General features: G+C 43.1%; 1 protein-coding gene and 1 non-coding gene across 2 annotated transcripts; both read right to left on the bottom strand.

Annotated features, from left to right (window-relative positions):
- Positions 1–14,065: 14,065 nt before the first annotated feature.
- Positions 14,066–26,710, bottom strand: LOC140356637 (olfactomedin-like protein 2B). Its single transcript, XM_072441772.1, has 9 exons — positions 26,330–26,710; positions 24,370–24,642; positions 24,039–24,146; positions 23,808–23,942; positions 23,532–23,718; positions 23,167–23,445; positions 22,560–22,736; positions 15,273–15,469; positions 14,066–14,679 (listed from the first exon to the last, which is right to left on the bottom strand). Exons 1-9 carry the CDS (start codon positions 26,576–26,578, stop codon positions 14,275–14,277), a joined length of 2,010 nt encoding a protein of 669 aa, XP_072297873.1. The 5' UTR covers positions 26,579–26,710; the 3' UTR covers positions 14,066–14,274.
- trnad-guc (transfer RNA aspartic acid (anticodon GUC)) lies at positions 22,061–22,132 on the bottom strand. The gene has a single exon. It is a non-coding gene; the product is annotated as a tRNA-Asp (tRNA).
- Positions 26,711–27,104: the final 394 nt, after the last annotated feature.

The raw sequence follows: 27,104 nt of genomic DNA, 5'->3' as shown, positions 1-27,104 counted from the left end.
CCTTCATAATTTTTAGACTGAGAAAAACATACGAGAAATGTACAATGCAAAAAAATGTATTCATAATAGAGCCTACTATTTTGTTATTCAAATCAAATCAAATCAATTTATTTTTGTAAGGCCCAAAATCACAACAACAGTTGCCTCTGAGGGCCACAGGGAGAAATAAATCAACAATGTCTGTGGTGGCGATGGAGTCAGACAATGTCTGTGGTGGCGAGGGACGATGTCCCAGGGTCCTCTGTCCTTAGACTCTCCTTCTCGGCCAGGAAAAACTACAAAAAAAAAAACCTCTTTGGGAAAAAAGCGTAGAAACCTGGAGGAGTTCCAGTGAAGGAGAGATCCGACTCTCACAGACGGACAGACGGACACAAGGAGACTGGAGCTGGACCCACTCTTCAGGCAGATGAGGGACCGTCTGAGGCGAACTGGACCCACTCTTCAAGCAGATGAGGGACCGTCTGAGGCGAGCTGGACCCACTCTTCAGGCAGATGAGGGACCGTCGGAGGCGAGCTGGGCCCACTCTTCAGGCAGATGAGGGACCGTCGGAGGCGAGCTGGACCCACTCTTCAGGCAGATGAGGGACCGTCGGAGGCGAGCTGGGCCCACTCTTCAGGCAGATGAGGGACCGTCTGAGGCGAACTGGACCCACTCTTCTGGCAGATGAGGGACCGTCGGAGGCGAGCTGGGCCCACTCTTCAGGCAGATGAGGGACCGTCGGAGGCGAGCTGGACCCACTCTTCAGGCAGATGAGGGACCGTCGGAGTCGAGCTGGACCCACTCTTCAGGCAGATGAGGGACCGTCGGGGGCGAGCTGGACCCACTCTTCAGGCAGATGAGGGACCGTCGGAGGCGAGCTGGACCCACTCTTCAGGCAGATGAGGGACCGTCTGAGGCGAACTGGACCCACTCTTCAGGCAGATGAGGGACCGTCGGAGGCGAGCTGGACCCACTCTTCAGGCAGATGAGGGACCGTCGGAGGCGAGCTGGGCCCACTCTTCAGGCAGATGAGGGACCGTCTGAGGCGAACTGGACCCACTCTTCAGGCAGATGAGGGACCGTCGGAGGCGAGCTGGGCCCACTCTTCTGGCAGATGAGGGACCGTCGGAGGCGAGCTGGGCCCACTCTTCAGGCAGATGAGGGACCGTCGGAGGCGAGCTGGACCCACTCTTCAGGCAGATGAGGGACCGTCGGAGTCGAGCTGGGCCCACTCTTCAGGCAGATGAGGGACCGTCGGGGGCGAGCTGGACCCACTCCTCAGGCAGATGAGGGACCGTCCACACAGGGCAGGGACCACTTCACCAGGGGAGGAGTGAGAGAAAGAAAAGAAGGCGGTGAACAGTTTGCAAGTGGAATCAAAAAATAAATATTGTTTGATAGCATAAGTAGTCAGAAGAAGAAGAGGATAGTGCTCAAGCTGACATACTTCCCCCAGCATAGTTACTCCTAGGGCAGCGTAGCTGAAGCTGTGGGTTTATGTTTCTGTTCCTAACTAGTCTGACCATAAGCGATTTCGAAGAGGAACGTTTTAAGCCTGGACTTAAATGAAGAGACTGTGTCAGCATATTTAACATGGGTCGGGAGCTGATTCCATAACACAGGAGCTTGGTAGCTAAACGCTCTACCTCCTACAGTACTTTTAGAGACTCTTGGCACCACCAGAAGGCCAGCATTCTGAGAGCGAAGAGCTCTGTTTGGATGATATGGTTCTATAGCATCTTTGAGGTAGGATGGGGCCATGTCATTTATGGCTTTGTAGGTCAAGAGTAGAATTTTGAATTTGATTCTAGACTCGACGGGGAGCCAGTGAAGAGACTTCAGCACCGGCGTAATGTGCTCTCTTCTTTTTGTTCCTGTTAGTAATCTTGCTGCTGCATTTTGAACCAGTTGAAAGCTTTTTATGGAGCTTTTAGGACACGCTGCAAGCAGGGAGTTACAGTAGTCTAATCTAGTCGTTACAAATGCACAGATCCTGGAGACGCACAAAGACGCACAGGTCCTGGAGACGCACAAAGACGCACAGGTCCTGGAGACGCACAAAGACGCACAGGTCCTGGAGACGCACAAAGACGCACAGGTCCTGGAGACGTTGTGATAATTGTGTCATTAATAGCGTCATTAATTAACACTTCTGCTGTTGAGATTGATAACAAACACAAATGGTGAATCCTGCTCTATTAACATTAGCACATTACTCACTAATGTGGATGAGCTTAGTTTTTCCTTTATTTTTTATCTTCCAATACCAGACAGATGTGATGTCCTGCAGAAAGAGAGCAGCAGGAGAAGGGAAAACATTGAAAGTTATACAAAGAACATACATTTATTTAAATATGCAAATGCACAGTGAATTTATATATCAGTTTTTCTTTCAGTGACATTAAGTGTTTGAGAGTGGACAGAGAGGAAGAGGCTTATGTTCTCATAGGAAATACAGGTTTGTCATCAAAATATGGATGTGTTATTTGTCCTTACATTGTATAATTGTGTATTTTATAGAGCTGGAAATGGGTCAATGCCAAAAGACAACAGGATTGTGAAATGAAGATAATCGAGAGATGACAAAACAATAGATGTGTTTATGCTAATGTCCTCAGTCTTTACACTAACAAGAGAAAGCAAAGAAGAACAGAAAAAAATATGTATTTTCATCTATTTAAATGACCTTTGAATATTCTCTAGGTTGGTCTTTAAAAGTCAAACATCAGGCTAATGTGTTTCTCCTTGTTTTTTATGTTTTCGGTTGTGAAAAACATAAACCCGACGGAAAGGGGAAAACATAATTAAAGTCATTTATAATTTTACAAGTCTAAATAAATGATCATTGTTGTTCTCATCCTGTGGTGTCATCAATGACAGTCTGAGCTGTATGTATCATTGATGTTTAGGTTTGAGGTAGTTTAAAAGAAAAGAGCGTTTGTTTAGCAGGAACGAGCTTAAGTGTCTCTTTCACCTTTAAATGTTTTAGTAGTTTGTCCTTTGAAAATATCAGATTTTGTGCATTATTTCATTTATTTTATCCTTCCAATAAGCTCTAAACACAGTGGTGCACTGTGTCTCAAAGCTAATATTTACTTTTATTAAAATATAAACTACACAACCTTTAAACCTAACATTGAAAGCAAAGTCAACATGATTTGTATATACATTGTACTATGTATATCACTTCAGTTTGTGTGTTTTTAAAATATGTTTTATGCTTCAAAATTAGCTCTAGCAACTTGAATAATTGCGTCACCCACAGTGATAATCATAAAACAAAGACATGACACAATGAGGCTTATTTCCAAAAACTATATTTAAAAATAAATAAATTGTGGATTGAAGTTTTTTAAAAGTTTGACGTGAACCAGCTTTAGATCCAACATGAATGACGTAAGCTTGAGAAACAATAGTTCTCTTAAGATTTTGACATGATGCAATTCCTTTCAATCGTGAAGCTTGAGTCACTTAAATCTTATCAACTCAAACTTTAATGTGCGCTCATGGCTTGTATTGCCCCTGAAATGGTTATTTAGTGACCTCTAGTGGAATAAAGAACACACTGCAACAAGACAAATGAAATCATTTAATAATTTGATTAATACAATCACAGTATAAACTGCAAGTTGTGGAAGCGTAGTAATGTTGGTAGTAGTTATGGTGGTTTGGTCCTAGTTTGAATAGTGTAAAAAACATCATCAGTAGTCTAATGTGCATTATACATAGCTTCAGGGAATAAATGCACTTTTGTTTAAATCTAAACCAGTGATTCTCAAAGTAAGATGACTTTTGGCTTTCCTAGTCCCACCAGATCTAAACCCGGACTATATCAGAGCCAAACCAGGTCTAAAATGAGACTAAATAATGGAGAAGTTTCAATATAAAGATTAGCTCCCAACATAGACATGTATAAAACAGATCCTTAAAGTCTATACTCAAACAAAGGACTTGGATTACATTTATCATCCACTAGATGGCAGTAAATCATAAAGAAAACTCCTTCCTTTCCTCCTCAATTTTAAAAGACAAAACTGAATTTATAAAAAATAAAATAAATTAAAAGAGGCCAGAATTATGAATGACTAAACCATTTCCATATTCACATAGTTTGACGTCTGCAGAGTCCATCAGGCGCAGGAGACGTTCAAGTGTCACTGGAGCCGTACAAACCTGCCAAAGCGCGCTGCGTTTAAGGCCAGAGGGAAAACTCACAGATACTTTCTTATGTTTTATTCATGTTTTTTCTCTTTTAATTGTGGTACATATTCTTTTTCAACTCTGTCCAGACGTTATTGAATTTAGCTTCAGATCTTGGCACTGTTGGGCTGACATGGGGAGAGCGGGGAGAGACATTCTGCAAACGGTGGAGTTTGGGAAGCGGGAATGAATGTTTTTTTAGTAACAAAAACAACTGTATTTGAATATATGGAGTTGATATATAGAGCCCAGAATCACAGCAGCAGCTGCGTCGTAGGGCTTCACAGAATTGCTGTTTTTAACGAACAGAAAGTAAAAAATCAACCAAATTTGTAGATCAATCTGCCTAGCTTCATTGATCAATAAGTAACAATTTGAAAAACATTTGAAAAACATCTGTCCTTCTTAATCTTATCGAACCAAACAGAAAAACAAAACACTTATTACTAAAATGCTTTTATGTAAATGTTTCTCTTTTGAAATAAATGTTAAACTGATTAAGTTTTTAAGCATTTGTCTTGTGATTTTTAAGCACTTTGTAGTATGCTGTGTACAAATTTAGCAATACAATAATGTTTAGCCGCTTTTATTCTCTCAATTTGACTCAAAAACAGTGGATAGAGTTAAAAGAATCAGTCGTGAAGTACAGAGCCTTCATAAAATGTTCCATCAATGCTTTAATGAACTAAAAAACAACAACAAATCCTAATACAATCAGATGGTAGTGCACTTATCTGAACGGCTTGAGTAGTCATTGTTTCAGACGCAGATGTTGCCAGATTAGACCGACAATGACAGAGAGTGAATGAGGTCGGAAATATCAATAGTCTTTCTGGAAAAAAATCAAATTGCATGAGACAGAAGTTAGTTTTAGCTCTGCAAACTAAGCCAAACTTTATCTTCCCATTCTAATGTATAACCATAACTGTCTCCTCCTCGTCCTGTCGTGTCCAGTCCAGCAGACCACTGGAAAGCCACTGGAATGCCACTGGAAAGCCACTGGAAAGCCACTGGAACCCCACTGGAAAACCACTGGAAACGTGGCCCAGTCGCCGCCAAAGCAAAGAGCGCTGTCCAAAAAGAATGATGTGAGGTGAACTTCAAATGTGTGAGAAACCAGATCTGAACCGAGCCAAGACTTTTCCATTGTCTAAGAGGCTGAGGGATCCAGAGCCGTCACATCTGCAAATCCCGTCACTTTCACCAGCTCCACGTGTGGGTTTTATCTGAGCAGAGATCGCACTCATCAGAGCGGGTTTTGTGTTTTTAGCGCCCGGAGCAACGGTAAGTGAATACGCAATGAATGGACGGAGCGTATCGCTGTTATCATCTGGTTTAGAGGTCAAAACTGTGGGCTAGAGGAATGTTATGATGGAAAGAAATGGGTTTTTAAGTGTTCCCCTGTCGAAAAGAGTTAAACATGTCGGCAGGATGTTCAAAGTCATGACGTTCACCTGGACTTATAAGAGTGCAATGGAGATATAAAGTGACACGAGGGCAAGAGGCAAGAGGCTGTCCTGGAAATGTCTCATCACATCTGAAAATCTAATTAAATTAGACAAGGCCAAGCTGAAAGCTTTAGTTTTAGTCGCTGGGTATTTTCAAAAAGTACTTTTACGATCTTGGAAAAAAGGTAAGGGACTACCAAAAAACAAAAACTTTTAGTCAAACAATTATTTCTACTGTAACATTCAATTGTGTAACTAGATTTTGAAGGATTCCAGACAGAGAATATTACAAATAAAGTGTTTTATTGACAAAGGTTAGAAATAGTTTGATTCAAAGGGCACACTTATGCATTATTTGTGTTGTTATTGGCCTTTAAACACGCCTTTGAGCACTTTTACTTTGCCATTTTATCACTTAAAATAGTGTGTATACAAAAAGCACACGTGACTTCATGTCAATCAAGCGTTTCCCACATCAGGAATTGAGTTAGAGCTCATCCACTGGCTGCAGAGGGAATTACAAAGGGGAGAGAAACAAACCTAGCTTTCATTAGCTTTATGCTAATGTGAATACGCAATAGGAATGAATGCAATTTAAGATAAGATAAGATATTCCTTTATTGTCCCACATGGGGAAATTTCATTGGTGCAACGCAGGAAGATAGAGGTAGATACAGAAGAACAGATCATTTATAGGAAGTCTGAAAAACACTTTCAGTAGAAGATCTCCTATAAATAAATAAAAACTCTCATAGACAAATAAATACATAAATACATAAATACCATTGCATGTGATCACGACAGTAATTGCACATGAATATGTGTCACGACAGCACATAGATTGCACATGAATTTCACAGTAATTGCACATATGACAGAATTGCACATGGTTAGGTCAGTATTGCGAGTGTTCAGGACTAACAGTGTTTGTTATAAAGTCTGACAGCAGCAGGAAGGAAAGACCTGTGAAACCTTTCCTTCACACAGCGAGGGTGGATCAATCTCTCACTGAAGCTGCTCTCCAGAGTGGACAGAGTGTCCTGCAGGGGGCGACACTCATGGTCCAGCATAGATGTGAATTTAGCCAGGACCCTTCTGTCCCCCACCTCCTGCACCGAGTCCAGAGCACAGCCCAGGACGGAGCTGGACTTCTTGATGACTCTGTCCAGTCTCCTCCTCTCTCTCTCTGTGATGCTGCTGCTCCAGCAGGCCACACCGTACAGGAGCTGATGCCACCACAGAGTCGTAGAAGGTCTTCAGGAGTGGCCCTGTCACTCCAAAAGACCTGAGTCTCCTCAGGAGGTAGAGCCGACTCTGGCTCTTCCTGTACAGTGCGTCTGTGTTATGAGTCCAGTCCAGTTTGTGGTTCAGATGAACACCCAGGTACTTGTATGAGTCCACTCTCTCAATGTCCCGTCCCTGGATGTTCACTGGTGAGGGGGCAGTGGGGTCGCGTCTGCGGAAATCCAGCACCATCTCCTTGGTCTTCCCTGCGTTGACGAGGAGGTGGTTCCGCTGACACCAGTCCACAAAGTCCTGCTCCAGTCCTCTGTACTCCGCGTCATCGTCGTCCGTGATGAGTCCGATGATGGCAGAGTCGTCAGAGAACTTCTGCAGGACACAGCTGTCCGTGTCATGTCTGAAGTCTGCAGTGTAAAGGGTGAAGAGGAAGGGCGCGAGGACAGTGCCCTGGGGCGCCCCCACACTGCAGGTCCGAGTGTCGGACACACAGTTCCGGGCTCTCACAAACTGGGGTCGGTCTGTGAGGTAGTCCAGGATCCACTCTGCCAGGTCATACTCCACACCAGCCGTCTCCAGCTTGTCCCTCAGGAGCAGCGGCTGGATGGTGTTGAAGGCGCTGGAAAGATCGAAGAACAGAATCCTCACAGAGCTGCCAGGCTTTTCCAGGTGAGAGAGAGAGCGGTGCAGCAGGGAGATGACGGCGTCCTCCACTCCGATGCCAGACCGATATGCAAACTGCAGCGGGTCCATGGCTGAGCTCACGGTGGAGCGGAGGTGGTCCAGGACCAGCCGCTCCAGTGTCTTCATCAGGTGGGACGTGAGAGCCACTGGCCTGAAGCTGTTGAGGTCTTTGGGGCGTGGTGTCTTAGGCACAGGTACCAGACAGGAGGTCTTCCAGACCTGTGGTACCACCCTCAGCTTCAGGCTCATGTTGAAGACATGCTCCATGACTCCACACAGTTCATCTGCGCAGGACTTAAGGAGCCTGGGGCTGATGCCATCAGGTCCTGCTGCCTTCCTCACTTTAATCCTCTTCAGCTCACTCCTCACCTGTGCTGCTGTGACAGTCAGTGGTTGGCAGGGGGACCGTGAAATTTGATGGTATAAATGCTCAGAACGAGTCTAGCAATCATTTGTGGGCTTAAAAATAGACAATCAGATCTCTGCTTATGACATCACAGGACTGAAATGTACTTTTGTAATCCAAACAGGTGATGATTATCCTCTACAATCCCAAAAAATATTTTTGGGCCTCTAGGCTTTATTAGACAGGAGAGGAAAGTGTGAAATGGGGATGAGAGTGAAGGGAGGACATGCCGTAAATGTCGGAGTTGGATACACTTGGAGCCAGGCATATGTGCTGTGCCTTAACCACTCAACCACTGGGCAGCACCGTGTACAATTGTTTTAAAAGCTGATTAATCATGATTACTCAAACTAAAATGTACAGTTTCCTTCAAAGACATTGTGAATCTTTGAACAGTAAAACCCCTGTTTGTACAGTGCAAGATACTAAAAAAGTATAGTTCAAGTACTGATACCGAGTACCAGTATCACGAAAGGCTCCAAACCCTATCACCGGTGGTCCCTGGTTCACCTTTAGACATGATTGCCTTTTATTACAAAATGACAATAGCAATGAATTCCTTCCCAAAACTCCCCATAAGATCAACCCCGTCCAAAACATTTCAATGTTCGGTTACGCTCATAAATGTTGGAGGATTAGCCGTGTTTGAATTTTCCACATTTGGAGGTAAACGTCCCGGACAGACTTTACGACTTAGAGCCGCATCAAAAGCTTTTCTAAAATCCCACTTGCTGTAAATGACATTCTGCAGTGGCTCAGAGAGTATCCAATGTGTATTTTATTCAGTATAACCTTCATTATTACTTTGTACAATGACTAAAATACTGTGTTTCTATCATTTGTACAGAATTGGGTGCCACTTTATAGTAACTCAACTTTAAATAATAATAATAATACATTTTCTACTTCATGAATTTAAATTGAATGAAGCCTAAATCATACTTCTATTTGATCATAATGAGTTAAGTCTTTGTTCATGTTTATCAAGGCTAATTAAAGTGTAGTTATTATAAAGTTTTTACACATTTAAACTGGGCCCGATTAATGTTTTTGTCATTTTGTCTAAAATGTTTCACAAAATGGCATAAAACTTAGAACTGAAGCGAAGAAGCTTTTTTATTTTGAACATATTTAGTTTTGTAATTGAATAAATGAGAGCATAAGTTTATATTCCAGGCAAAGCAACATTTTCATGAGCAGGTTTGGGACCCTCCGTACGAAAGGTTAAACACATCACCTTTAATTCATCAGTATAAAGTAATGTTTACTTGACATTTTTGTGCAAGATTCACTCACAATTTAAACAACACAGCCACAAATCAAGTGTTGGTTTGAATCCCAGAGTTCAGTCGTTTCCCTTGTGTAACTGCATTTAACTGCACAACACTGTCTTTGTGCTGCTGGACGTCATCATAAGTGTTCCTCCTGAGAGCGGAGGAGGACTCAAAGGAGGACTCAGGGAGGAGGACTAAGAGAGGAGGGCTCAGAGAGGAGGGCTCAGAGAGGAGGAGGAAGAGGAGGAGGAGGAGAGAAGGAGGAGGACTCAGAGAGGAGGACTCAGAGAGGAGGACTCAGGGAGGAGGGCTCAGAGAGGAGGGCTCAGAGAGGAGGACTCAGGGAGGAGGGCTCAGAGAGGAGGGCTCAGAGAGGAGGGCTCAGAGAGGAGGACTCAGAGAGGAGGACTCAGGGAGGAGGGCTCAGAGAGGAGGACTCAGAGAGGAGGACTCAGGGAGGAGGGCTCAGAGAGGAGGACTCAAGGAGGAGGGCTCAGAGAGGAGGGCTCAGAGAGGAGGACTCAGAGAGGAGGGCTCAGGGAGGAGGGCTCAGAGAGGAGGGCTCAGAGAGGAGGACTCAGAGAGGAGGACTCAGAGAGGAGGGCTCAGGGAGGAGGAGGAGGAGGAGGAGGAGGAGGAGGAGGAGGAGGAGAGGAGGGCTCAGGGAGGAGGGCTCAGAAATGAGGACTCAGAGAGGAGGGCTCAGAGAGGAGGACTCGGAGGAGGACTCAGAGAGGACGACTCGGAGGACTCAGAGAGAAGGGCTCAGAAAGGAGGAGGAGGAGAGGAGGAGGAGAGGAGGAGGAGAGAAGGAGGAGGACTCAGAAAGGAGGAGGAGAGGAGGAGGAGGACTCAGAAGAGGACTTGGAGGCGAAAGGAGGAGCAGCTCTGGTGGAGGCGACAGGAGCAGCTCTGGTGGAGGCGACAGGAGGAGCAGCTCTGGTGGAGGCGACAGGAGGAGCAGCTCTGGTGGAGGCGCTGACTCATGTGGATGTGGTTCAACTCTGGGCTCGACGGACCAGAACGTCATTTACAGTCAGTCTCAGAAGAACTTACTGTAAACACTGGCCCAGAATCATCCCCGAAACGGAACATAATCTGCTCGATCAGATGTGCTCGCTTTAGTTCACTGTTACTATGGCAGGGAATAAACAAGCAAACTGGATTTACCGTGATGAAGATTATAAATGAAAAGATGACATTTGTGCTTGGGAGCGCGGTTCCTTAAATTTGGCTGCAGCACTTGATACTTTTATCATTGTTGATTCATTTCTCATTGTGGCCCTCAGAGGCAACCGTTGTTGTGATTTTGGGCCTTACAAAAATAAATTGAATTGAATTGAATTTTATGTTTACTTTTCACACACGTATCTGTACTTTTATCTGTACTTTTATCTGTACTTTCCCCCCATGAACTTAAGACACAATGCAGTCTCGCTCACGATCTGGAGATGGGCCCCCAGGCCACGGAATGAGGTTCAATTCAATGTATTATTGTAACGCCCAAAAATCACAAGAGCAGCTTCCTCGACAGTGAAAAGCGGATTGAAAATTTTTCGTAGGGAAATCAGCAGATGGAGAATGTCCCAGCGTCCCGTGTCCTCAGACCATCTCCATCTCAGCAAGGAGGGTCCAAGAGAAAGTAGAAACGTGGAGGAGGCTGTGGGGCCAGACACACTCAGCAGGAGAGAGGGGAGAGAGTTCCTCCAGGCAGTCGAGGAGCATCTGGATCCACAGCTCAGCATCTGCAGTGTCTCTCTGGCCTGAGCATAAGCTGCGTTTGCTCCAGCAGCTTTGAAGGGTCAAATGCAGAGGACAAATTTCCCTGTGAGGACAATAAAGTGTTCCTTCACCTTTGCCTTACTTCCCAGCAAACTGAGCATCCGCTTTGAGAAGATTATCGCTTGGCATCAGTGCAACCTTCTGCTTTCAGTGTTACAGGTTTACGTGTGTCGTGTTGTGTTGTGTGTCTGATCCGGGGCCCTCACCTCGGCAGCTGGGCTCTTGCTCCGTGCTCCAGACAGAACGATGGAGCAGATGTTGGGCTTCAGTCTGGGAGAAACACGTATTAATCTGTCATCCAGTCTGCACTTCCTCCAGCCAAACTCTTCCACCTCTTCAAACGTCAGTGTCCTCAGCTCTTTCTAGTGAGTTCTATCGACATAAGTGCTGACTAAACACATGGACAAGAGACAAAAGACTGTGAGAAGAGACATTCAAAAAGGAAAATGCAAATATAGTTCTCTCGTTATGGTGATGTGGTTCAATGGTGGAGCAGCGCTTAAGTTTGTTCTAAGTTCTAAGTTGAAGCTAAAATGCATTAGTTCCTTGGTGCTCGAGTGTCCCAGTTATGACAGAAATCTGGATATGACGTTTGCGCTCAGAGGAACTAGAGCGCCGCTGTCACAAACATGAGCTTTGAGTTTTTATTCATGACAGTAAAATATGTTCATAAAAGCCCAGGTAGTAGTTACAATTGTTATGGGACATGTCAGCGCTGGAGTTCACACACGCTCAGTATGTCAGCGGTGTAGAGAGATCAGAATACTGTTCACTGTTTGTGTGTGTATATGATGTCCAATGAAAACGACAAAAAACAGTCAATATCAAGTAATCCTGCAGAGTAATCCGAGCTCCTCTATGTTTTTAAAGACTATACCCCTTCACCAGACTGATTATGATCATTTAAACACTCAAACTGCCTTCACTGACATGATTTAAATATGTACAGGCAGCTATTTTTTCTGCCTCATTTAAACTGCTTCTTTCATCTCAACATCACAATTTTGTAAGATGAGAAATTGAGGTTTAATTATTTACTTTTGCCCATGCATACACAAACTGCAAATATCAGTTATACCAGGATATATCGTCAAATATATATTGGGTGCTAATCATTACATAACAGCTAATAAATCACATACTGTACTTCAAGTGGAATAAGTATGAAGTATTGGAGTCTAAAACGTTGCTGGCCAGTTCATGTTTCCTGTCTGCTGTTGACCACACACTGCCCTGAGTGTTCTTGGGTGGTCACATCATTTCACACTCACAAACATTTCACTGACATCTTCATATTCGCACAGAGAGTGAATGAGGGGCTTTCTACTGCAGCCTCAGAGGTGGTCACACGTGTCCGGGCACAGGGGCGCTTACAGGACACAATGTGTTTCCATGGCAACATTAAAAAAACAACTTGTAAATCTTTCCGCGACGTGGCGACGTCACTGTGTGGTCAATAGAAGAGTCTAAACTTGTAGGGAACATTTGCATAATGTTTGAGACGCAGTTTAATGGCGGGATTAGCCAGGTCTGTTGTTTATGAATAAACATTTAACACACAATGTCCATGGAACAAGTCAGCAAAATGTAAAACATATTGTGTATATACTGCAGCAAAGAAAAGTATTCTAAAAATGTGATAATGTAGTTTCTGTACAATCGTGGTGAAAAGGTTTGATTGTGCCAGCACACACATACTTACCTTTAGTAGCCTTTATAAAGCATGATTTAAGACGTAATTAACAATGAACAAATCATTTATTAGAAATAATTCCGTTTTAGTAACTACTTCATTGATACCCTAACACATTGTGTTACTAAACCTGAATATGTCTTAATACATTATTTGTTCATTATGTATTTGGGCTTTAATCATTTATTAAGACTAATTAAGGTCCAGTTATTACATTTATGATTATAACAATCAAGAGATAAAATAAATATAAAAGACAATGAAACGCTCTAGTCAACTATCAGTATTTATAAAGCACTTACTACTCATCATGTTTTATCTGTGTGGCAAATTTCCCTTTCTTAATTAATATGAATTAGCATTATTAACGACACATACACTTCTATCTTATTAGGCTTTCTTAAATATTACTTTCACCAGTATCATTCAACAATGATACTTACTATCCCGGAGTATATTTTGAACTGTCAGAGTGTGACGTGTGATTTCCCTGCTCCAGGTGAAGTGCTCTCCGCGGGTCGCTCACTAACACATGTCAGGACGTCCCGCCGCAGCACAGGCCTGATTAATTAGTCCATGAAGAGAAGAATTACACCACTCTACTGGGACTCTTCTGCTCTGCCTCATGAGTCAATGTCATTTTAAACACAAGACACATCGGTTTTCTACTTAAAGGGGAAATATGGCCCTGACGCGTCCACAGCCAATCTATGTTTATGACCAAAGCACAATACAGACCAGCAACATCTAGTTAGAAATGATAACGAGTTTATTTTAAATTACTATGACAAGAAGCAGTCGATTCAATTCAACGTTGTCAAATAAGTGATGAAAGGTCACAACACAACTGTGCAAGTGGAAATTGTAAATAATGATTCAAGTTTCATTCATGTTTTCCCTAAATACACAATGTGGAAACAGCTAAAGGTTTTTGAAGCAAAAGCCTGTTTACAAATACAAGAGGTTTACATTTGTGAATTTGTCTGTCTATTTCCAAGTTCTTGAGGAGTAGTTAATGCTGACTGTCCATTCTAACTCACTGAAATAAGACAGAAATGGTTTGGATCCGTCAGTAAAGAGAAAAGCTTCTCAGAGTTATTTGTTTTTCTCATTTGCTGTGGCTCAGGTGCTGGAGGGGAAACACTGTCAGAGGCTTATGTCTCTGTGGCCTCACAACCTTTTACTGTCTCACATTGTTTCAGTGAGTGATAAATGTCTTTACATCCTTCCTAAAAACTTCTAAAACATCACATACATTAGAGTGAATCAAAATTCCTGCACTGCAAAATAACAAAGGTGACTACTATAAAACATGAGTTAGGCTTGTTTTGTTACATTCATTCTACATCAAACTGATTATAAGGTTTACTTTGCTGAAATAAACTGAACTGTAGATCCGACACAATGTAGGCAACGGGATAAATATGAGTTTATGATCACTCAGTGTGTGTAATAGGCAAACAGTGAAGCTAAAGTCCAAAAACCTGTGCTTTCCTCTGGACTTCAGTGAGGCTCAGCAGAGTCTGTTCAAGTTCTCCACAGTCAAAACATCTAAAGAGTTCCAAGTGTCATTTGGGGTCAGTCAAATAGGCAAAGATGACGTCGTACATCATCTGGTGGCCGTTGTCCCATGCGTACAGTTTTTTGTCCAGAGGGCTGTAGCTGAGCTGGGCCGTGTGCTGGTGTGCGCTTGTGAACGCTAAGAGAGGCACAGTGTGTGTAAGCGTGTGCGTGTCAAAGGCATATGTCACGTTAGCATAGCGGTGCTCCATGTTGTCCACTGCATAGAGCACGCCACAAACCAGGAAGCTGTTCCCGTAGCGACTGCGGCGCAGTCCAGTGCGAAAGGTCTGGATTGGCTGTAGGTCTCGTGGGCGGAGCTGAGTGAGCAGGATCACTTCCTGATGGAAGCCCTCAGAGTCTACGGCAGGATAGAGCACCCACAGACCCGACTCGTCTACAGCAAACTCCACCTGAAAACACAGCCACAAGATTCACACGTGAGCTGCACCACGAGCAGAGCCTCAGTGAGCAGGATTTACTTTTATTACCTAGTCACTAGGTGTAAATCAACGTTTTGAAATCCTTATTCGTCTTGGTTTTATAGCAGGGAATTTAGAGTGCATTCACACAGATTTAATCCTGATGTGGAATTAGTTTGGTCCTTTTCTAGACCTTGTTCAGTCATGATCTAGGTTTTGTTTTGGGTTTAGTCCTAATTTTGATGTGGTGAACTCCAATTGGGGGATGATTATATGTTTTTTTCTTTTTAATGGAGCACCTGAATAATACGATTCACTGTTTTTATTATAGCAGATGCAAGAATATTCCTAAAGAGCTTATCTAACAACCTACGTACCTTATCTGAACATATCAAGTTATCCATGGTGGTAAAACTGTCTCTTAAAACTGAGCAAATCCACAAACCCACATATTTTCCACAGTGCTTCTCTTGTGTTCCTTTCATCTTTTCAGCTGATTTACACTTATTATCTTTCACGCTCCTAGACTTTGCCCATTTCTGTCATAAATCACTCTTTTAGTTTGGAAACTTCATGAATCTTACCTCGGAGTGCGTCCTGTGGGCCTGTTCCTCCAGCAGGGCGTCGTGCAGTGTGGTCCAGGCAGGCACGTATCTGCGGCGCAGGTCAAAGCGGATGATGTCGCGGCTGAAGGCTCGGTTGTAGAAGAAGGCTCCATCAAAGACCACGTGGCCCGTCCCGGTGAAGCTGTACGGCAGCTTGTATGAGTTACTGAACTGCCCTGTACAAATACACACGCAGCTGCTTAGACTATTACGTTCTGTTTATGAGTGTGTTATGTAACAACTGTAGGAGTCAACAGAGGAAATATCACTTCAGCAGCACCCAGGCCTCCAGGCCTGTCCCAGGTGTGGAGCCATTTCACCCATGGACACACAGTCCCTGAGTCTTTCTATTATGAATTCAAATATTGATTACATGTTTTACACTTTCAAACAAAGACAGAGAGGAGTAACAGGAACGTTAAGTCTTTCTCTCCTTCCATACTTTCAGTGTATGAGTATTAGGTTCTTTCCAGCATTTTAGAATGAGCCAGGCACAGTACTTAATGCACTTCACAGGTTTGACAACCTCTCTCAATGTGCTGCACTGCAAAATCAACAATAAAACAAACCTTGAAAAATTTATTCTTGAATCCCATACTTCAAAGGACTGAAAGTATATTTTTTTTATTTTGACCAGATTTCTCTATCGATTCCAGACTCTTCATATTTCTAGCCCCAAACGGCTCTTTGATGAGTGGAATAAATCAACTTCAAGATTAATTTGACAAAAAAAATTGAATCTGATTCAAAAGGAGGGCAGAGTTTGGCCTTGTCTGAATAATTATTTTATTTCAGCTCAGATCAGAACCTTGCTGTACTGGTACGACCCAGAATACGAAGCTCAATGGAAAAATATTGAGATTAACTTTGTGCCTGGGGTTCTTGTACAGGTCTTACTGGGAGATGACGGACGGTTAAGTCATTAGAAGAACCGGAAAATCCTTTGGTAAAATCTGTACTTAGGACCTGGAAAGAGCTACTCAAAACATATAAACTAAACAAAGATGTTAAGATCTTAAACTGGTTGGCTTATGATTACAGTTTTGCACCTAACAGCACAGATCTGAGATTCAAGGCCTGGATAACAACTGGTATAAACAATAAAAAATGAACTAGATGGCACTAATGGCTTCAGCCATTGCACATTATCTGCAGTGTGTCTGCATTCTTGTGTAAAAGTACTACGTGTGTGTAGTAAAGACTTTATTCTTGTTAGGCTTGAGCCATGGAATGGAATGTTCATTCCATGGAATGCTCGAGTCTATTGTTCTTCCCCTGGCGGCGAGCTCCATTTTATTCGAGTTTGGGCCGAGTCGATCGCGTCTATGTCCCATGTGTGACTTTCATCGATGTTCAGGGGGTCAAAAATGCCAGAGTATGAACATGAAGAATAGGAATAATAGGAATAAGAAACCAGAATAAAGAATATTCTTTAGACTCTTTAAAGTCTCTTTAGCTCCAGTACTAGTTTATTTAAGCTGAAGTTGTGTAATGTAGTTTAGTTAGTTATAGAGTTGTGGTGTGTTGAAGAATGTGCCGAGGATGAGGTAGAGGCTGTTCTAACGTGCTTTGAACTCATGGGCTTTGAAACAATGCTTTATGACATAAGCAGACACTCAATAAAGTCTGAAGAATAAAGTCTGCCGGCAATGTAACACTTGGATACCGCGGAGTGATGGGGGTCTGCTTTTGGGGAGTCAGAGCGATCAGAGTTACGAGATGGGGGTGGGGGTGGTCTCCTGTCCTCGCCCAGTCTCGTAGATGCACGGCTACCAAGCAGCGACATCAGTGGAAATATTAAAGCCTATAGAATGAAGCCTAAAGAATAAAGCTGTACGGTGGAAGCACCGAACGTCAAAGAAGGAGAGGAAGATGAAGAAGGGTCTCCCTGGAATAAAGCCGGTTGGTCTCTGAAACAACAACAACTATGTTGTTGTTGTTGTTGTTGTTGTTGTTGTTGTTTTATGGCGGTTGGCATCCAATTGTTGCATTACCGCCAGACTTTATTCCTCAGACTTTTCGTAGTCCTCAGACTGTCGTAGTCCGTAAAAGTACTCCTTCCATTGCTTTGGTGTTACAAAGCCCATGAGGTCATGATATGTCTTTGTGACTAGAATAGTTGTTGTTGTTTCAGAGACCTGTGAGGAGACCTTGCTCAACACCCGGTCTGGAGAGACGGGAGATGGCGGAGGAGAGTGGATCGGGGATGGAAGACGTTCTGGACGGCGCGGAGGAGCAGCCTTTTCTGCCTGCACGTGCCCGGAAACGTAAAAAGTCCCTTAGCTCGTCCGAGGGTTCTGGGAATGAGCAGCAGGATGAGGCTGAAGCTATTGATATCCGGGGTGAGAGCAGAGACTGTAAGGTGATCATAAAGCTTGCACAGGATAGTGCATCCTTTAAGGAGTGGAATTCAGTGGCATTGTCAAAGAGCCTAACTGTAGCTGTGGGAGTGATCAAGAGTGCGAGTGTCCTTAGAGATGGCTCGCTGCTGGTCGTGTGCAAGGACGCGGCTCAGCAACGGAAGGCGATTGGAACTAAACGTCTGGGTGGAAAGGACATTCTTGTGTCTGATGCTGAAAGAAACACGGTCAGAGGAGTTATCGTAGGTGTCCCTACGGCGACGTCTGTGGATGAAGTTAAGGAGAATTTGACTGGAGTTACGGTGGTGGACGCTAGGCGTTTGAAGGTGACCCGGTTTGGGGTAAGATGTGACAGCTTGTCGGTAATGGTAACACTTGAAGGGAGGTGCTTGCCTAGTAAGGTGTTCATTGGGTACATGTGCTATAGCGTCAGGCCATATGTTCCGCCGCCCCTGCGTTGCTTTAAGTGCCAGCGCTTTGGGCATATTGCAGCGGTCTGTAGAGGGAGGCAAAGATGTGGTAAATGTGCAGGAGACCACGAGTATGGGAAGTGTGACGTGGGTGCAAAACTGAAGTGCTGTAACTGTGGGGAAGAACATAGCTCTGCCTTCGGGGGATGCAGGTTTAGCAAAAGAGCTGCTGAGGTGCAGAAAATAAAGGTCTCTCAAGGTATTTCCTATGCAGATGCAGTCAAGAAAGTTTCAAGTAACGAGTTTAGAGTAAATACAGAGAGGGGAGCCAGCGCTGCTCCCAGCCAGGGCGAAATGAGAAAGGCCAGCGTGGCTCCCAAGAAGTGTGAAGGTTTCAAGAGTGGAGGTCCCAAGTGTGCAGGTTCCAGAATTAATGAGAATACCCTGGTTGTGGATAGAGAGGATTTTGTACTCTTTATGGTGGATGTTGTAAACTGTGCTGCTCAGACTCAAAGCAGAACTGAAAGGATCAGGATCATTGCTAAAGCTGCAGGGAGATTCCTTGGAACAAAGGAGCTTGATTGGGCAGATATAGAAAACAGGCTAAAGGCGCTAAATGGGAGTCGGAGTGATGGGGGTCTGCTTTTGGGGAGTCAGAGTGATCAGAGTGACGAGATGGGGGTGGGCGTGGTCTCCTGTCCTCGCCCAGTCTCGTAGACGCACGGCTACCAAGCAGCGACATCAGTGGAAATATTAAAGCCTATAGAATGAAGCCTAAAGAATAAAGCTGTACGGTGGAAGCACCGAACGTCAAAGAAGGAGAGGAAGATGAAGAAGAGTCTCCCTGGAATAAAGCCGGTTGGTCTCTGAAACAACAACTATTCTAGTCACAAAGACATATCATGACCTCATGGGCTTTGTAACACCAAAGCAATGGAAGGAGTTCTTTTACGGACTACGACAGTCTGAGGACTACGAAAAGTCTGAGGAATAAAGTCTGGCGGTAATGCAACAATTGGATGCCAACCGCCATAAAACAACAACAACAACAACAACAACAACCGGCTTTATTCCAGGGAGACTCTTCTTCATCTTCCTCTCCTTCTTTGACGTTCGGTGCTTCCACCGTACAGCTTTATTCTTTAGGCTTCATTCTATAGGCTTTAATATGTCCACTGATGTCGCTGCTTGGTAGCCGTGCGTCTACGAGACTGGGCGAGGGCAGGAGACCACCCCCACCCCCATCTCGTCACTCTGATCACTCTGACTCCCCAAAAGCAGACCCCCATCACTCCGACTCCCATTTAGCGCCTTTAGCCTCTTTTCTATATCTGCCCAATCAAGCTCCTTTGTTCCAAGGAATCTCCCTGCAGCTTTAGCAATGATCCTGATCCTTTCAGTTCTGCTTTGAGTCTGAGCAGCACAGTTTACAACATCCACCATAAAGAGTACAAAATCCTCTCTATCCACAACCAGGGTATTCTCATTAATTCTGGAACCTGCACACTTGGGACCTCCACTCTTGAAACCTTCACACTTCTTGGGAGCCACGCTGGCCTTTCTCATTTCGCCCTGGCTGGGAGCAGCGCTGGCTCCTCTCTCTGTACTCACTCTAAACTCGTCACTTGAAACTTTCTTGACTGCATCCGCATAGGATATACCCTGAGAGACCCCTACTCTATGCACCTCAGCAGCTCCTTCGCCAAACCTGCATCCCCCGTAGGCAGAGCCACGTTCTTCCCCACAGTCACAGCACTTCAGCTCCGCTCCCACGTCACACCTCCCACACTCGTGATCTCCTGCACATCCACCACATCTCTGCCTCCCTCTACAGACCGCCGCAACATGCCCAAAGCGCTGGCACCTAAAGCAACGCAGGGGCGGTGGAACATATGGCCCAACGTCATGGCACATGAACCCAATGAACACCCCACTAGGCAGGCACCTCCCTTCAAGTGTTACCATTACCGACAAGCTGTCACATCTTACCCCAGACCGGGTCACCTTCAACCGCCTAGCGTCCACCACCGTAGCTCCAGTCAAATTCTCCTTAACTTCATCCACAGACGTCGCCGTAGGGACACCTACGATAACTCCTCTGACCGTGTTTCTTTCAGCATCAAACACAAGAATGTCCTTTCCACCCAGACGTTTAGTTCCAATCGCCTTCCGTTGCTGAGCCGCGTCCTTGCACACGACCAGCAGCGAGCCATCTCTAAGGACACTCGCACTCTTGATCACTCCCACAGCTACAGTTAGGCTCTTTGACAATGCCACTGAATTCCACTCCTTAAAGGATGCACTATCCTGTGCAAGCTTTATGATCACCTTACAGTCTCTGCTCTCACTCCGGATATCAATAGCTTCAGCCTCATCCTGCTGCTCATTCCCAGAACCCTCGGACGAGCTAAGGGACTTTTTACGTTTCCGGGCACGTGCAGCCAGAAAAGGCTGCTCCTCCACGCCATCCAGAACGTCTTCGACCACCGATCCACTCTCCTCCGCCATCTCCCGTCTCTCCAGACCGGAGACTAGAACAACTATTCTAGTCACAAAGACACATCATAACCTCATGGGCTTTGTAACACCAAAGCAATGGAAGGAGTACTTTTACGGACTACGACAGAGTCTGAGGACAAAGCACTGGAAGTCAAGGCACTGGAAGAAGAACTTTTAGGACTACGACAAAGTCTAAGGAATAAAGTCTGGCGGTAATGCAACACTCGGATGTCAACCGCCATAAAACAACAACAACAACAACAACAACTTGGATACCGGGTCTTCTAAAGGATAAAAATGAAGTCTAAAGATTAAAGTCTGGCGGTAATGCAACACTTGGATGCCAACCGCCATAAAACAAAAACAACAACAACAACTTGGATACCAGCCGCCATAAAACAACAACATGTAGTTTAGTTGTGTATACAAGTGTAATGTGCAAAATTTGTGGAAAAGGTACTGCATTTGTGTGAAAATACTGCATGTGTGTAACACATATGTGTCAGAGTACTACATGTGTTGTTGAAAATGTTCAATATTTGTTGAAAAATATTCAGCCTTCCCGCCCGTCCATGCTTTTCTACTACGTTTTGCAGCATACCAATGACATTTTCACTTCATTTGGAAATAAACCGATTTGACAGACTTGAGACCAAGTGGGACTTGGTGGGAAGTTGATGCCTTGTGTTCTTATTTAGTTTTTTGCTCTCTGGTCATGTTATGTTCTGTACGGTTCTGTTTATTGTTGTCCATACTTATTATTAAAAAATAACATTTTTAAATTACAAGTCTTTCAGTTCAGTCTAATGCAATTGCATTTACATTGTAAGTGTTTTAAAATATATAGAATAGCCTGGAATTTATATATGTCAAATATTATCTTTTTTTAATCTATAAAATTGCAGTGTTCTAGAGAGGAACTGTCTCGTCAAAAATCCAGCATTGCCAAGTGGCTTAATTCAAACGTAACAAATAACGACAGATTTTTATTTTTTAAGAGAAAAACTGAAGTTTACTGATCTAAACAGGAGGACTTTTATCTGACCTTTTCTGAAGGTGTTTCAAAAATAGATACTTGGACCGCAGTTTGTGTCAAAATCAGATGGTGCTAAAAGCCTCGACCTCTGGCAGCAGCCCTGAGGGTTAGATGCACACACCACGTTTACCACAACAAAAGACCTTTTCATGAGTCATAGCCTATTGTCTGCAGACAGGGATGCGGCGCTACTCATTTCACAATTCTGCCGCAGTCAAATAAAGCATTTTCTGTTCTTACTTGTAGGGTTGAAGAACCACATAATAAAGCAGCTTTGAGGCTGTTTCCTGGTCAGTAAAAAGCAGGGCTCCATTAACAGGAAGTGAGATTGAAACGGCTTAGGCTGTAAAGCTTTTATGGGTTCTTGCACATTTTACAAGTCAACAAAAGAATGTATCCTGGACTGACTGAAGATTTAGCTAAAATATGAAGGTGTTAAATCCATGTGGCATAAAGAAATGCCTCCCCGTCGGGGAATCGAACCCCGGTCTCCCGCGTGACAGGCGGGGATACTTACCACTATACTAACGAGGATTGGCACAATGCGCATGGAATGTGGGCGGGTCTTAACTCTGCCTATGTCTGCTCTTCTTTGTCTTGCTTCACTTTGTCTGCTGTTTGCCACTGTTGTATTTAACGTGAGCACATAACATTCACAATGAAAGTATATCTGAAGATGTGAAAACGGAGAGAGCTCTTCTGCTTTGCTGATGTAGGCTTTTGTTACTTAGCATTGACATGACAGCAGAATACCTAGTGCTCTTCTTCGATTACTTTGTTTTGAATTCTTTTAAGGTCAGAACACCTTGAGTATAGAAAATTTAAACTGAAAATACAACCCAATGTAACCCATTTTTATTGCATTTCTTATGCATTTCTTTTTTGGAGAGACAGCCCCTAGTGGAATGTTCAAGTATTGCACCTAGATATGCCATGAGTTGTTTAACTAACTAGTAAATACCTGATTTTAAAGAGTCCATGTCTCTGAACTCCTGCAGGATGTCGCCATAGTGACCATCAGTCAGATAGATGACACTACCGTGGCCTCGTGCGTCCTTCATCCAGGCTCCATCCGGTGAACCGTACGTGTTGAGCTGGACAGGTTCAGAAATACTGGCCACAGTATCTTTACACAAACCTGGAAAAAACATTAGAAATATGTTTATTACAATGATGTTGATGATGGAAATCACCTACAGACTCTCTTACACAATATCATAATGCAGTTTGATTTTTACTTCACTTATTCTTCAAAAGATTTTTCGTCATGTAATCTTGTGTAATAGCTTTATGAAAACAATATATATATATATATATATATATATATATATATATATATATATATATATATATATATATATATATGTAAGAATATATATATGTACAGTGATATAGACATAAATAAAAACATTAGATATCCTATAAAGAAAATAACTTTACTTTAGGGACACGTCTTCAACATATAAGCTTAATTTGTTTATACTAAATAACTAATAAGCTAACTCATTATTAGGAGTGAGACGAGACACAAGATTGGGTCGGGCACAATATTTTGAGGCTTGAGTTACCAGGTCTCTTAGTGGGCTTGGGTTGGTCAGCAGCGCTCTCTGTCCAGCTCAGACGAGTCTTCACACCGGGTTGGGGCTGTGTCGGGGCAGCACTGATGGGCCGTCCCACGTCAGCAGGAGCGAGGGTCGTGGTCCAGTGGAGGGGGTTTGTTGGAACTGGTTTGGTTATAGTTGTGGTGGACCTGGTAGGACTTGAGGGTTCTATATAGTGAGATTTTGTAGTTACAGGAGCAATAGCAGAGCGTGTTGGGGGGCGCACGTCGGATATTAGCAAGTCAGCTGAAAGGTAGAAGAAACATTCAGAAAAAAAATAGTGCTGACGGTTAATAATGAGCAATTTTATTAACATTTAATCCACGTCTTACTATTTATCTCTTTTGCATGTCTGGTCTTCTCTTTCTCCCTGTATGTCTCCTCCTCAGCGTTATAAAAAGTAACCTTGACGACCGTGCTGCTCTTGTCCTTGATCGTTGACTTTGTCTCCAGTTTTTCTTGAAGAGGTTTTTGAATCTCTGTCTTATTCTTAGCCCACTGCCTTTCTTCATATAATTTCTGCATAAAACGTGAATGACCATTACAACAAATCAGAGATGAGTTTTGTTATTGATGTATTATCAATAATAGTAATTCAAATGTGTTACCGGTTTGTTGGACTTCTGTCCCGTTCTCTCCAAATCACTCGCTTTCTTCTTCTTCTGCTGAGACTTTTTTTCTTTCTCTTTTTCTTTCATCCGCTCTTTCTCTTTTAATTTTTCAGCAAGATTACGAGCTAAAGTCTGGAAAATAAAGACAGGTAATGCAGTAGTTTGACATATAAACGTGTTGTAAATGTATTAGAATTGTATTTATTTTCCTGTGAATGAGTTTCTTACTTTCTCAAGGCTCTCGACTCTGGTCAGCAATTTAGTGGTGACAGAATTCATCTTTAACAAGTCCATCCCGTACAAGGACCCTTCCAGCAAATCTATTATGGTGGCAAGCTAAATGGATGAAAAAATATCAAATAAATGTGACTAAGAGTGTAAAAATAAATAGCAACTTCATATTTGTAGTATGCATATCTCATAAATAGGGCTTGGTACTGTAAACTTTAAATACAAGTAAAATATATTTTCCTGTACAAGAGGACTGTTTAAGTTACAAATTATAATAACATAAGATCTTATTGAAGACAATAGTTCCATCCTCAGCTGATAATCTCACCTTGATGTCGTCCTTGCTGGCCTCCTGGAGCTTCTTAAATCTGTATTCTCCTTCACATGGGTTCACGGCAGACGGCGGGGCCAAACACTCACAGCGTTTACAGTCTGTACCCGCGGTCACTGTCTCCACGGTGTAAACGTCCCGGACCGGTGGCCCTTTGTCACTGTCCTGCATGCGGCTGCAGTCGGATCGCCTGATTGGTCGAACCACGCAGCGGCAAACACAGTCTGAGCCGGATGATATGGTCCTCACTTTGTCGTAATCTCCCAGCAACTGTGAGAAAACAAACAATTACCGTGGAAGTCCATCAGAAATGTGCTGTGACATACTTGTAACATGCTTGTAAATGCATTGGTTGAGGCTCAAGAATTGTAAAATTAAACATGCGCAATGTAAATTTTCTAGGGACTCTTTACCAGAAAGGTTATGATAATAGACAATACACTAGATTTTCCAATTTTGCAGAACTACTGAAAGTTTGATATATCCCACAATCTACAGTCATTTCTTCTCACATTCATTTTTCTCCCTACAAACTGAATCTCTACAGCTCCCGCCCCGTGTGATGTGATGAGAACTGTCGCCACTAACCAAACCAATTGCCTTTTGGATTTGGAACATCTACATTTTGCAAATTACATAACCAGCCACCAGGAAGAAGAAAGCCTTAATCATAAAACACTTAACTACGACAATATCCAGCTGACTAACTGAGGTCTGGAGAGGGTTCAAACAAAGTATTTTTAGCCACGCGCAGAAAACTGCTGAGTCCAAGACAAATCCCCACGTCGGATTTCCAATTTTGTAATGGAAAAAATGGGGTTTATAGAGTGTGTTCAAAGCAGTTTGAGAGCCCATGGAGTTTGTTCCACAGAAGAAGATGGAAAGTCGGTTTAAACTGTTGAAAAATCTGACACATACATCAACTAGCCTTTACATCATTTCCATAAGCAGAGTTCAAAGTAGAGGTGGAGATACTATCACAATTGTTGTTTTTAGAGACATGCACAATTAGAATTAAGTATCTCGTCTATCAATAAAACACTTTCAAAAAGACACCAACATTTTTAATCTTCCAAAAAAGGGTATTTATTGTGGGAAGTGTTATGGTCCAGCTAATTACGTGTCATTTGAGTATATTTTTGCTCACCAATTTCACAACCCTCATGCAAAATAAATGAATCCAAAAGCTAATTAGCATTTAGCATATTACATGGTTCATTATTAATAACAGACATTCTGACGTGCTACAAAATGGCGTCACTCTGAAAGCAGGTGAAGCTAATTAATGTTAAATAATACTGTTAAAGTATAATAAACTAATTCTGACGATAGGGAAACTAAGCTAATGTGAAATTTGCCATGACCAACAAACAAAATGATCAGGCTTCATTGCTTATTTCATGCTTTGTGGTGCATTTTGTCTGAAATACCGATAGAATCACTTCCAAACATGAACATGATGGAGTAAGTTCCAGTCCAATTAAACCGGCGGAAGGATACTCTTAAATGTGTCACATGCTTAGCTCTAAAAATGGTATGATAGGCCTAAAATTAGTAAAGTAACGTAAGAAAGACAGTATGATACATGAGTTGAATACTTTGTTTGCATTACTTATTATCGTTTTGAAATTTGGAAAGCCATTTTTTTTCGGGCAAACTTAATAAGCCTTGGCGGTAGAATACACACGTTGCCAAAATCGAAAGCAAATTTGGATTAACACAAAGATACTTGTCATATTCATGAGATAATTTACCGAAAAACAATGTCGTTGGTACATATCAACGTAAATATAACCTCACTTTCACCCATTGTAAAGAAAAAAAGAAGTCTTTAATTGGCAGAAGAAAATTGACTGCAAATTTGGATGAGTGCCCACAAATACACTAATATTCTAGGATAACTGTAACTATAAAGACAATGTTGTTTGGAATCTAAATGAATGTATGGACTGCTGACCTGGCTGATGATGTTCTCCTGGTTGTCCATCGCCTCCTCCAGTGGCTCGGTGGTCGGTGCCTCCGCGCTGACAAATGTCCCGCTCATTACCGTGGAAACGTGCTGCTTTTCCGTCTGCTTCTCCTCATTCCTCCTTCCTTCTTCTCTTTGCACGTTAATCCGTAATAAATCCACACTTTCCCCTCTTTCTTGACTATAAGCTCCATTTAGAACGCAACTTAAAAACAGTAACGTCAATGCAGGCTTCATCTTTAAACAAATCCAAAGAAGTAGTCCGTTACGCACGTGTTCTTCGTCAAATGTATGGAATGCAGGTTGTCCACTCTTGAGAAATGGTGAAGTTAAGGAGTATTTGTTGAGGATAAATATGTGCAGTGGCTGAAACTTTACTCTCAGTGTGCAGTGTGGCCCGAGGGGAGTGAGAGGAGACTGCGCAGTGACGTGCCCGTGGCCCGAGTCCAAGCGCGCGCTCCGGTCCAGGTCCCGGGCCCGGGGTGAGGGATGCGGCCTCTGATTGGTCAAAGGAGAAAGGTCTTTTCTGTCATCACTTTAAAGGAGACATATTGTGCGTATTTTCACGTACTTAGTTTTGGACTATAACATAAGTAGATCACCACTGTATATTTTGTTCATCAGAATATTGATTTAAAATGTCTTAGTAATAATAACCATAAACATCCATTGACTTCCTGTTCAAAACTGCCAAACAAATAAGCCCCGCCTCTTCATAGTAGCTTTTCAGTGTAAGCGGCGGATTGTCATTTATAACAATCCG

This window comes from Eucyclogobius newberryi, unplaced genomic scaffold (assembly GCF_026437365.1).
Source record: "Eucyclogobius newberryi isolate DKJ021-1_F unplaced genomic scaffold, fEucNew1.0.hap1 SCAF_12, whole genome shotgun sequence".
Lineage (NCBI taxonomy): Eukaryota > Metazoa > Chordata > Actinopteri > Gobiiformes > Gobiidae > Eucyclogobius > Eucyclogobius newberryi.
The sequence above is the reverse complement of the archived record's forward strand: the minus strand, read 5'-3'. Positions and strand labels throughout refer to the sequence as shown.

What these genes read in the sequence shown, in the direction of transcription:
- LOC140356637 (XM_072441772.1), bottom strand. Translation starts at nt 26,578, where the DNA reads ATGAAGCCTGCATTGACGTTACTGTTTTTAAGTTGCGTTCTAAATGGA. An exon ending in ACATGCAAAAGAGATAAATA is followed by an intron (nt 23,446 to 23,531) that starts GTAAGACGTGGA and finishes TCTACCTTTCAG; the next exon opens with CTGACTTGCTAATATCCGAC. An exon ending in CATGGACTCTTTAAAATCAG is followed by an intron (nt 15,470 to 22,559) that starts GTATTTACTAGT and finishes GTATTTGTACAG; the next exon opens with GGCAGTTCAGTAACTCATAC.